This window comes from Nicotiana sylvestris, chromosome 3 (assembly GCF_000393655.2).
Source record: "Nicotiana sylvestris chromosome 3, ASM39365v2, whole genome shotgun sequence".
NCBI classification, from domain to species: Eukaryota; Viridiplantae; Streptophyta; class Magnoliopsida; order Solanales; family Solanaceae; genus Nicotiana; species Nicotiana sylvestris.
This window is the reverse complement of record NC_091059.1, coordinates 118,570,329-118,583,500: the sequence shown is the minus strand read 5'-3', so window position 1 is coordinate 118,583,500 and position 13,172 is coordinate 118,570,329. Positions and strand designations below refer to the sequence as shown.

The window sequence follows — 13,172 nt, the reverse complement described above, 5'->3', positions numbered from 1 at the left end:
AGATTTTGAATGTTTCCTGCAAATGAGCTAAATGGTCCTCTGCATGAATAACTAACATATCGTCAATGTAAACTTCCATCGTTTTACCTATCTGTTCTTCGAACATCTTGTTAACTAGACGTTGATATATGGCTCCAACATTTTTTAGCCCGAAGGGCATTACATTGTAACAGTACGTTCCAAACTTAGTGATAAACGAAGTCTTCTCCTGGTCCTCCGGGTTCATCTGAATTTGATTATACCCGGAGTAGGAATCGAGAAGGGCTAGGATCTCATGGTCGGTCGTGGCATCGATCGTGCGGTCGATGTTAGGCAATGGAAAAGAGTCTTTAGGGCATGCCTTGTTTAAATCTTTATAATCTACGCACATTCTAAGTTTGTTTCCCTTTTTAGGAACTACGACCATGTTGGCTAACCACTCGGGGTATTTTACTTCCCGAATAGACCCTATTTTGAGAAGTTTAGTTACCTTGTCCTTTATGAATGCATGCTTCACCTCGGACTGGGACCTTCTCTTTTGCTTCACCGGTCGGTGCTTAGCCTATCTGTTGTTATTTCTGGTGGTATCCCTGTCATATCTAGATGGGACCAAGCAAAAAAATCCATATTATCGATAAGAAATTGAATGAATTTTTTCCTGAGTTCGCGGGTTAACCCCGTTCCCAGGTATACCTTTTTCTCGGGCATGAGCTCGATCAATATGACTTGTTCCAGCTCCTCGACCGCTGATTTGGTTGCGTCTGAATCTTCGAGAACAATGAAGGTTCGAGGAGTAAGGAAATCCTCTTCTTCCTCTTCGATTACCTGTTCCTCCGGCTTGGTCGGGACTGGGATCAGTGATTGTTATTTGGCCGCTTGCTTATCTTTGTTGTTCGACTTTTTCGAGGTCGAAGGCTTTGGTGTCGGCATCACTTCATCAACCGCAAAAATTTCCTTTGCAGCATGGTGTTCTCCATAAATCATTTTTACACCATCCTCAGTTGGGAATTTCATCATCTGGTGAAGGGTCGAAGGTACTGCCCTCATGTTGTAGATCCATGGCCTCTCGAGAAGTGCATTATACCTCATGTCGCCTTCGATGACATGGAATTTCGTATCTTGAATGGTTCTAGCCATATTCACTGGTAGGATGATCTCCCTTTCATTTTTTCGCTTGCCAGGTTGAAACCATTTAGGACTCGGGATGCTGGTACAATTTGGTCTTACAGGCCGAGCTGCTCTACGACCCTCGATCTATTTATATTTGCTAAGCTACCTAGATCCACTAGAATACGTTTAACTTGAATTTTATTTAAAAGAATAGAAATTACCAGGGCGTCATTGTGTGGCTGGGATATCCCTTCTGCTTCCTCGTCACAGAATGATAGGGCATCCTCGGGCACATAGCTCCGAGTCCGTTTTTCTCTAGTGATCGACACCTTGGTGCGTTTGAATACATGTCTTTGTGGGACATCGACACTGCCAACAACATGTGGATTACATGTTATAGTTCTTCCTGCTCGTTTTTTCTGCTTGTATCTCTCTCCCTAAAGTGATTCTTCGCTCGATCACTGAGAAATTCTTGAAGGTGACCCTCGTTGAACAACCGGACTACCTCATCCCTTAGCTGTCTACAGTCTTCAGTTCTATTGCCATGGGTGCCATGATACTTACACATCAAGTTTGGATTCCTTTGAGAAGGATCGGTTTGTATAGGCCTGGGCCACCTGGTGTCTTTGATTCTTCCAATAGATGACACAATCCCTGATGCATCTATGTTGAAATTATACTCTGACAATCGAGATGCCTCTGCGGGGTCAGTGTGATTATCGAACCCATTCTTACTCTTGAGTCCCCGAGAGCTTTGACCTCGATCGTTTCTCTGATCATTCCGAGGAGCATTATGACCCGAGCCATTGTTTCTTCGATCGATATATGGCTGATACTGTTCCTTGTTGGATCTTGATTCCCTTTTTGTATCCGTTGGAGGCTTAGCTGCCAACCTGTTATGATGAACTGAACCTGAGGGGGCTCCCAACTGGTCGTCCTCGACCCTAATTTTCGATTGGTAACAGTTATGTACGTCCGACCACGTCACAGCTGGGTACTCGATCAGATTCTGCTTTAATTGTCGAGACACAATCGAACTCCTCTTATTTAAACCTTGCATAAAAGCTTGTACTATCCAGTCATTCGAGACCGGTGGTAATTCCATTCGCTCCATCTGAAACCTGGATACGAAGTCCCTTAACATCTCGTCGTTCCTCTGTTTTATCTTAAAGACGTCTGATTTCCTCATTGCCACCTTTATGGCCCCGTCGTGTGCTTTTACGAAGGTGTCTGCTAAATATAGCAAACAAATTGATAGAGTTTGGGGGCAAGTTGTGGTACCAAATTATGGCTCCTTTCGTCAATGTTTCCCCAAACTTTTTCAACAATACTAATTCGATCTCGTCATCATTTAAGTCATTCCCTTTGATCCCACAAGTGTATGAAGTAATATGCTCGTTAGGGTCGGTTGTCCCGTTATATTTTGGTATATGGGGCATACAGAACTTCTTAGGGATGGGAATCAGAGCCGCACTTAGAGAAAACGGCTTTTGTATGAACTTTTTGGCGTCCAAACCTTTCAAGACCGGGGGTGCCCTCGGTATTTGATCAACATGGGAGTTATAAGTCTCCACCTTTTTGTCATTATCCTCAATTCTCTTTTCCCCCGGACTCGATCCTCTTGGTGAGTTCCTCGAGCATCCTCATAATGGTGGGGTCAGTCCCCGAGCCATTTTCGTTTGATCTTTCCGGCGCCGGTTCAGTACGTCGAGTATTTTATGGTTCGGCTACACTTGGAGTTTTATTTTGACTTTGGAGTTGAGCAATGGCAATCTGTTGAGATTGTAGCATCTCGAATATCACTTGGAGGCTGATTCCTCCATCTCCTACACCCTTTGTTCTCTGGCCATCAGATATGACTTCCATGCGTACACTTGCTCTGGGGTCGGCGCCTAAATCTGCATTCAAAGCAATATGTGAACTAATATCCACTGGTTCCACATTTGGCACTTCCCCAGGGTTTATCGGTGGTACATCGACCCCTGGAGCAACTCTGTTGTCATTTTCTCCGTGAAACTCAAGACCATTATTACCGTGTACGGGTGCATTATGTGAGTTTGGCATGTTTTATCCCGAAATCAAAGAATCTTTGACAAGAGCAAGTGTGAAAACAACGTGTGTTATGAGAATCAGTAATGAAATAATCACTATTATCTTTAGCTCCACGGTGGGCGCCAAACTATTTATCTCGAAAATACGAGTAACACTTAAATTTGATTTGTGGTTTTAAAGATACGTGATTTAGTTCAATACTAATTAATAATCAAGAAATATGTAGTATAGATGAAGGAAATAAGTAAGACCAAATCAGTAGACAGGTCAGTCTCGACCTCGATCCTAGTGACCTCGAGACGTGCTAGAACAATAAAGCAAGAATAATAAAGCTAAAGAACAATTCTGATGAACAATGAGTGAAAAAGTAAGATAATGTATTCTTTGTCAATAATTAGATGATGTTTACAAATGATTGAGGTTCTCTTTATATAGGAGGAGAGCCCTAAGTAAGGTACATTTCCATTTACAGAAAAAAATCTTATTGGGACAGCTGTATAACCGCCTAGTATGGATTTGTACTAATTCGTACAAATCAATTCCGGAATTTTCGCCATGATCTTAGGGACGTGGCGAGAATTTTGTCCTTTTGTAACAAACTCATAATGACACTGTCTCGGAGCCGATTGTACTTGACTTCGATGTTCCTTGCGTACTTCGATCCTCGGACATTGCATTCTGTCTTCGAGCTCGAGTCTGGTCCATCGAGCTCGAACTCGACCTTACCTGAACTCGAGCTTGAAGCGATCCTTGTGCCTGGAAAATTGTGCATACCTGATTTCGATCGTATATACTGGGTAAAGTCTAAGTCTGTTATTGTTGTTGTTGAACAGTTCACGTAAGTTGAGTTCGCAAAAGTTTTTTAAAATTTGCTCTATTTTCATCTGAATATTTATTGGCTTGTAAGTTGTCTGATGCCTCAGCATCATTGTCATTTCTGCTATAATTTCGTGCATTAATATAAAGCATGTTTTGCGAGGTCAAAAACAAACACAACCACCCTTTTCACATGACAAATTTATATCCATTGATAAACCACACCATATCTATCTTTTTTTTATTTTATATTATCAAAATGACCCCATTATATTGCAATCCATTATTTATATAATATTTTCCGGAATATATCCACTAATTGCGGTTAGCAGACATTTATTGAAACGTTTATGTTTATTGACGGCATTACGGCAAGGGCATTTCTGTTAATTCATCACCACCTTAATAGAAGTTACCACAGTGGCTCCACTGCAATTCCGAAAAGCTTCAGGGGTATTTTTATCATTGGATCAGCCGGCATCAGAACGAATTAACAATCAGAAAACTCGGCATGGGTGGGGTCAGTGGATGGCTACGAGAGCGGATATTCGCATACACCAAAAAGCATAATTTCTTAACTGCGGTGGATATTCTCTGATTCTTCAGCCAAGCTTGACCGAGCCCACATGATCCGACGTGGCAAATTGGTGAATCAAAATTAGATGACGTGGATTTTCTCTTGGACCAGTTTTTTTTTTTTTTTTTTTTTTTTTTTTTACCATATTCTATAAAATTTAGATTAATAAAAACACGTGTACAGGACATTCTGGGCTTTCTGGTGAATGGCTGTCTAGTCAAACGAGTCGTCCACTTGTGCTTACCACTGAACCAATTGCACAAATATGGTAGGTATTGTGACATCAGAATTATGAACCTCAAAAAGAAATTCATGAAATTTTTGTTACAACTTGTCAATGAACTTTGAAAAGAATTTCATGTGTTTTCTTATAGTTCAATAAAATAAGATGATTTATGCGACAACCAAGTGAAAAAGTAGTAAGTGACACCGTTCATTCAAGATTTTTTCATTTAAGGAGGATCACTGATAACTTAACAATAAATAAGGAAAGAGAAATTCAAAAGAATTGTGTGGTGTAAGAGGACAATTTGGTGCACGAAGTATTCCGCTTTCATTCAGAGTTCGGGGAAGAGCGGTATCCCAAGGGATATGATGTTGACAACTAACAGTCTACCCTAATGCAAACATCAGAGCATGATTCCTTAGCTCGAACTAGTGACCTATAAGTTACACGGAGATAATTTTACTGTTGCTCCACGGGTACCTCCAAAAGAACTACTATGTCGTGTAGAAAAATAATTCGCAGGTGCCGGGGCCAAAATCACATAATATTAATTAATTTTATTCTCCTTTGAAATAATTGAATGGTATTGAGGAAAAGGATCGGAAATTTCGCAGGATGCGTGTTTCGTTTCGCTTTCAGTTTTGGGCTTTTTGCCCGAGATTTAATTCCTTAACCCAAAATCCCCACACCATTAAAAATCAGTAAGGATATGGACCTTAGCATCAGTTCTGGCTCTTTCAGTACAAGTCGATGTTGGCATTTTCGTACAAGACATTTCTTTCTTATGTGGTGACACTGTAACAAAGCAGTTTGTGGTCTGAACTAGAGTTATCCAAATACTTCTTTCACTTTCATTTTCCCTTTCTTTGAAACAAGGAATCAAAAGGGTGGAAAAAGATATCTCATTATTCATTATGTTTGTTTCTCTTATAAAATAAAGACTATAAATTAAAGACAAGCATAGAGAAACTGATATATTATTCGAATTCAAATTGAGGTACATAATAAACTGAAATCTCTTCTATTTATAAAAGAAAGGAAGCTGCTATGTAAGTTGCTACTACAAACTGCTACTATACCAGATATGGATAATCTTCTACTGAGAGTAATGTTATCCATAACGGAGTACTGAAAGGTTAAGCTCATTGTACCGGATATAGATAATCTTCTAGTGGGGGTAATATTTATCCATAACAGAGTACTGAAAGGATAAGCTCATTGTACTTGGTATAGATAATCTTCTACCGGGGGTAATGTTTATCCATAACCGTGTACCGAAGTGATAAACTTCTTCAGGAGGCTTATTTTCAATAGAGTATTAAATAGATAAACATATTTATGGCGAAGTCCCATATGGATAAGCTTCTTTAGGAAGCTTATTTACATCGGAGTACTAAATGAACATCCAAAATATAATATATTTATAACACTCCCCTTTGGATGTTCATTAAAAGATAACGTGCCTCATTAAAACCTTACTAGGAAAAATCACGTGGAAAAAAATCCTAGTGAGGGAAAAAGAGTACATATATTTAGTAATACGCATTGCTAGGTGCCTTATTAAAAACCTTATAAGGAAAACCCCATGTGAAAAAACCTTAGTAAAGGAAAAAGAGTGCATCGCGTATTTTACTCCCCCTGATGAAAACCTTGTCTCAAATATTTGAGTCTCCGCATTCCAATCTTGTATACCATCTTCTCAAAAGATGAAGTTGGCAAAGATTTAGTGAATAAATCTGTTGGATTATCACTTGAACGGATTTGTTGCACATCAATGTCACTATTTTTCTGAAGGTTGTGTGCGTAGAATAATTTTGGTGAAATGTGCTTTGTTCTATCTCCTTTTATAAATCCTCCCTTCAATTGGGCCATGCATGCAGCATTATCTTCGTATAAAATTGTGGGTCTTTTCTCACATTCCAAACCACATTTTTCTCAAATAAAATTGATGGGTTTTCAATGTCTTTGCCTTATGCTTCTTATGTTTTGATGATCTAACAAACTTGTTATGAAGAACCAGATAGAGAACCTGACTCACATGGTACACATTTCAAACTGAATAATGTCTGGTCTGAAAATCAACAAATGAATGAACAACCACAGGGAGGAACACAACAGGGACCTGGTGAGCTGGTCCCTTAGGGTTCTCCGACAGAAATACAAGTCAGTGACTGTCCGCAATCATTATAAAGAGGAACACAACAGGGACCTGGTCCCTTAGGGTTCTCTTACAAAAGTACAAGTCAACAGTACAGCTGGAACATAACAGCAGAATGTGACTATCTCGCAACTGTTACAAAAAAGGAACACAACTAGGACCTGGTCCCTTAGTATTCTCTGACAAAAGTACTAGTCAACTATACAGCTGGAACGCAACTACACATAAGTGACTGTGCAGATAGTGCAACAGTCACTTCTCATTGGGAAGAAACGTGTACCAAGAATTGACATCACTATCCATTGGGATGTCTTTTGTGATATAACAACCTGGTGCAAGGCACAACATTTTTCACTTGTGCATTCAGTGATATTCTCTCAAGCATAATAGTGTTCATCCGGCATTGAAGTCACTAGTGTGTCAAGAACAAGAAGACAACTCCACTAAGGATCAGTTTCACAATGAGCTTATGTATATCCGTAGTTGAGTTGTAATCTTGTTATTTGTTCTTTATTGTATTTCTTATTTTGCTTTCTTAGAAGCTTTGTGGTAGGAAAAAACAAAAATCCATAAACTTCTGAGTTTATGTTGTGACTAGGATTAGTCATAAGTTTAAAGCCTTTGTAACTAGGAGAGTTATAAAGTGGCTTGTGGTGAGAGCATCACAAGTTAGTTGAAGTATTTGTAATAGGGTTATTACAAAGTGTCTTGTAATAGTGAGATTGCAAGTTAGTGAAGTTAAAAGCCCACAAGTGTAGATTGTGATTTTTTGATCCCCTTGTGTGGGATTTTTCCACGTAAAAATTCTTTGCCTCCTTTACTTACAGTCGTATTAGCATTCTCAGCATTATCTCATAGAGGACCAGGTACTCTACAGTTTGGTGGACTCATACAAACTAACAATTGGTATCGGAGCAGGTTCTTTCTAAAAGGTTAACAACTAGAAAAGATCTTAATGGCTGCTCCACCCAACTTTGAGGAAGGACAATCAACCTACAGACCTCCCAGATTCAATGGTCAGTACTATGGCTGGTGGAAGACACGCATGTATGATTTTATAATGGCCAAAGATTCAGAACTGTGGGACATCATCTGTGATGGTCCACATGTCCCTATGAAGAAGCTTGAAGAAACTGGACCAATGGTGCCGAAAAACAGAAAGGAGTATAGTGATATTGACAGAAAAGCTGTGGAAAAGAACTATCGCGCTTAGAAAATCTTGATATGTGGTATAGGACCCGATGAGTACAACAGAGTCTCAGCTTGTAATACTGCCAAAGAAATATGGAAAGTGTTGCAAACTGCATATGAAGGAACTACTCAGGTTAAACAATCCAAGACTGACATGCTCACCACAAAGTATGAGCTCTTCAGGATGAATGATGATGAGTCTACACAGGATATGCACACCAAATTCACCTCCATCATAAATGAGCTTCATTTACTTGGAGATGTTATTCCCAGAAATAAACTTGTAAGAAAAATCCTCAGTGTTCTACCTGGTTCATGGGAAAGTAAGGTAAATGCTATCACTAAAGCTAAAGACCTACAAACTCTAACCATGGATAAGTTGATTGGTAATCTGAAGACATACGAGATGAAAAGAAAGAAAGACAGTGAAAGGAGAGAGCCGAAGAAGGAAAAGAACCTGGTGCTCAAAGCTGAAAGCAGTGATTCAAGTGATGAAGATAGTGACATGGCCTACCTTACTAAAAGATTTCAAAAGATGGTTCAAAAAAATGGTGGTATACCAAGGAGGGACAGTTCAAGTAAAGCAAGGAACAACGATCTTTGTCACAGGTGCAGAAAGCCAGGGCATTTCATCAAAGATTGCCCACTCGGGAAACAGGAGCAATACAAACAAAATCCTGACAAAGCAACAAAAAGGAACCTGGTTCCAGACAAACGATTCAATCAAAAAAGCGTTGATGACAACATTGTGAAGTAGGCTCTTGCTACTTGGGGAGACTCCTCCAGTGAATCAGAAAGGGAACCAAATGCAGAAAATAGTTTCATGATGGCAGTAGAAACTGAAGCAACGAAGTATGACTCATTGTTCGCGCTGATGGCTCAGTCTGATAAGGATGAAGAAGATGAAGACGATAAGGTAAATTTTATTGATGTTCAGAGAAATCTGAAATCCTACTCTTCTAAGAAGTTGAGGTCATTAGCCAATGTTTTAATTGATGCTTATTATAGCCTTGATAATGATAAGGAGATCCTGACTTAGAACTAGGAGAAGCCGAACAATCTAGAGATGATCTGGTGGTCTGTGTAGTGGACCTAAATGAGACCATAGCTAATCTTGAAAAAGAAAAGGAAGCTCTAAATGAAAAGATAACTAGTGTAGAAAATGAGAGATATGACCTGATGGTTGTGGTAGTTGAATTGAAGGAAACAATAGAAGGTCTCAACAAGGAGAAACACACCCTAGAAGAAAAAATTTCTGCTACTGAGCAAGAGAGGGATGATTTCTTAGTGATAATCACTGACGTAGAGGAAACCATTGAGGGAATCAATAGAGAACATAGGACTGGGAGTTTTGGTAAAGGGAAGGAAGTAACTAGTGAGACACATCAAGCTTGAACATGAATTAAATAATGTGAAAACTAGTCTATGTGGCGAACTTGAGAAAAATCGGCATCTTCAAGCTGAATTGGAGAAAGTCAAAATTGATCTTGAGAAATCTCTGAAATGGACCTGGTCCTCAGATGCTGTGACTGCCATGTATTTGAATAACAGTGGAAATAGACAGGGAATTGGGTTCCAAAAGGAGAAAACTCCCTACAACCCTCACAGCAAGTACGTCACTGTTCCTGATAACTGGTTGTGTACCTACTGTGGGAACAATGGGAACTTCAAAGAAAATTGTCAGGCTAGGGTTCAATCTGTTCAGAAAAACAAAGTGTTTACTGACAAGGTGACTACTAATAAGGGACCACGTACCGGTCGCAAGAAACGAATATTGCTTGCATGGACTAGAAAAGCCCTTATACATCCCTTTTATCATAACAAGGGATCCAAACTAGTTTGGGTTGCTAAATCTAACCCATAATTTGCATGTGCAGGGAATAGTGAGAGGAAGCGGACTGCAATGAACCAAGGATAGTGGATGACCAAAGCACGTGACTGGAAGCACCATAGATTTCTTCTCACTAAAAGCCCTGCAGGAAAGGAATGTATCCATTGATAAAGGAAAGGGCATATTCTCAGTGCTGGAAAAGTTGGAAAATCTCTCTGTCACTCAATTAAGAACGTGTACTATGTGGATGTCCTGAAGTACAGTCTTTTGAGTGTCTCTCAAATCTGTGTTGAAGGGAACAAAGTAGAGTTCTTGTCAAAAGAGTGCACAACTACCAATCTGGTGACTAGCAAGGTGGTCTTTGTGGCCAAAAAGGAAACAAGAACATCTACGTTGCTGATTTTGAATCCTTACAAGTTGGTGATATAAGATGCTTGAGAAGGACCTAGTTCGTGGTCTGTCAAATATAAGATTCACCGGGGCACCGGTTCTTAGAACAAAGGATGAGACTTTTAAAATGTTAAGGGCCTCTGTCAAGAAGATCCAAGTGAAGGTAAAATTGAAGGTAGTATGCATCAGATCTGACCATGGAACAGAATGGGACAACGCCAAAAATTTGATGAGCTTGTAACAAAAATGGAGTCACACACAACTTCTCAACACCAAGGACTCCACAACAAAATGGTATTACTGAAAGAAAGAACAGAATTGGAAGACATGGCATGGACAATGCTCATCGATAATGGAATATCCAAGAGTGTCTAGGCAAAAGCAGTAAATACTGCTTTCTACTTGGTGAACAAGTGTATGATCAGGTCCCTCCTGAATCAAAACCCACTATGAGCTGCCAAATGGAAGAAAACCAAAGACAACTCATCTGAGAACCTTCTTGACTGAGAATGCCATGTTCTCGACAAAAGGAAGGACCAGCTTGGGAAGTTTAATTTAAAGGCAATGAAGGAATCCTTTTGGGATACTCTCCACAAAGCAAAGGTCACAAAGTCTACAACAAAGGGCATATTAAGTGGAAGGAAGTGCTCATAGGGTATTCAACAAGACACCTTCCTCTAACTAAGGAAGAAACAGTGATGATCAATATAATATAATGAATCATCTCTGGTCCTTGGAAAATATCTGAGGTTTCAAATAGGGAGGCTGAGATGATGAGTAAGATGAAGGAGATAGGTGAAAGACAATGCAACATCATCTTCCACTTCTCATAAGGAACCTGGTACCTTACTTACTACCACTGAAGCTGAAGAAAGAGTGGAGATGCATTTCATGGTGCTCCAAAATTAACAGAACAAAGAGTGTAGGGAAATCAAGTTAACCTCCCAAGTTCCCCTACCAATCAAGCGTCAGTCCCAAACTAGAAACACAAAAGTTCTCATCTATATGATAACCTAATTACTCCTTTTTTTTGAGTTAGACAAGTATTGAAAATTTTAAAAAAAAAAATTTTGGTCCCTTTTTTATCTCCACTCTAGAATATAATCCAAAGTCAAGTCCTCAGGAATCCTACATGAGGGCCGCCAAAAGAAGTTTGAGATACCTTGAAAGAATTCAAGACCTGGTCCTGCATTACCCCTCAGGTAACAGTTCTTATATTGTTAGGTATGCTGACGTTAACGATGCAGGTTATCTTGTGGACAGGAAAAGCACTTCTGGAATGGCTCACTTGTCATGATCATAATTCATCTCCTAGGACACAAGGAAGCAAAACTCAATAGCTTCGTCAACAACAGAAGCAGAATGTGTAGTGGCAGCATCCTGATGTGCTAAAACCCTATGGGTTAAGAAGCAACTGGAAGATTTTGGGGTATCTTCTAATGATATACCTTCTCTATCCAGTTCAAGATAAGAGGACCAATCACATCGGGGTGAAGCACTGTCTTCTGAGGATCAATGTAGAGAAAGGGTTGATCTGTGGAAAGTCATGCAGCATAAGTAGACCAAATTCCAGATATCCTCACCAAAGCCTTGACGAGAGAACATTTTGGAAGAAACAAGGTGAAGCTGGAGTTATTGAAATCTAATGAAGAACCTGATTCTCCATCAGATGGTTATGAAAAACACCTTCAGGTAAAATTAGCTAAAGTGTTTTCTGTCCAAGCCTAACTCACACCGATACCGTTGCAGGTAAACACGCATGACGACCATAGAAGCTAAAGGTACAATTATGAACTGCGAAAGAGGAGTTGTTAAAACCTTTTTCAAAAAAATTGTTCTGGCATCACGTTCTTGTACCCCAGGATAGTAGTAATGTGCTTGTTTCGCATGCCTTCTCAAAAATTATTAACAAAATTAATTCAACTGCCACATCATCCGACTTTTCAAAGTCTACATGTCATGTCTTGTCTTTCAAATCCCTTCATTCCCTCTGTACGGTAACGTTTTTCCACAAACCTACCGCCATTTTCAGAACTATTTAGAACTCATTTCTCTCTCCTCTCATCATTAGCCCTTCTTTCAATAAAACTTTCTTTCTCCCTCACAGCAAATCATGAACCTTCATCTCTTCTGTGTAGCTGTGATCCTCTCTTCATCTCTCTCTCTCACTCTACTCATATTCCAAATACTCCTATAATGGCAATCGAATAATCGCCTCTTTCTCCCACTATTAACACCACTCCTTCCTTATAACCCTTGAAATCATTTCCAGAGCTTCACTATTTCACTCCTTCTACTACTTTACCCACACCTTGCTCCTCCCCTTTTCCTATAGTCTTTCCTTTTCTGACAAACCCTATTTTCTCCCATATACTGAGAACTCTATGTCTCGTCACTCCTCTGATCTCATTAAAGAATACTCAAAGGGTTTCACCTCTCAAGTGTTAGAGGTCCCTAAGGATGATCCTGATCAGTATCTGAACTCCTCTATTTTGGACTTAATGACTCGCAAAGAGTCACCAGAAAAGGAAGCAGCGCATAATATCATGGCTCTCGCTGTTGAGAGTCTGATGAATGAAGGAGCATATCTCTCGTCTAAGTATCAGGGGGAAGAAACTCCATTCCTAGGCGATGTAAGAACCATAGTACTCCTCGAGTATTTGGCTCATAAGATGTTCCCAGAAAAACCTACTGAAGAACCTGATCCTCTTCCAGGCAAACCCACTTCTGCACCTCTTAATCATCCTAAGCTCTTAGAATCCTCCTCCAAGTCACCCACTATCAGGTCACAACAGAAAGAGGGTTTTGAGTCTACACTGCAGAAAAGTAGGAGGAGTGTCAA

The 13,172-nt window shown here is 39.8% G+C and overlaps 2 protein-coding genes across 2 annotated transcripts; one reads left to right on the top strand and one right to left on the bottom strand.

Annotated features, from left to right (window-relative positions):
- Positions 1-1,483: 1,483 nt before the first annotated feature.
- On the bottom strand, positions 1,484-2,278 carry LOC138887922 (uncharacterized). The gene has a single exon (XM_070169714.1). It carries the CDS (start codon positions 2,276-2,278, stop codon positions 1,484-1,486), a length of 795 nt encoding a protein of 264 aa, XP_070025815.1.
- Positions 2,279-8,263: 5,985 nt separating this feature from the next.
- LOC138887920 (uncharacterized) lies at positions 8,264-9,148 on the top strand. The gene is made up of 2 exons (XM_070169713.1): positions 8,264-8,812; positions 8,867-9,148. Exons 1-2 carry the CDS (start codon positions 8,264-8,266, stop codon positions 9,146-9,148), a joined length of 831 nt encoding a protein of 276 aa, XP_070025814.1.
- Positions 9,149-13,172: the final 4,024 nt, after the last annotated feature.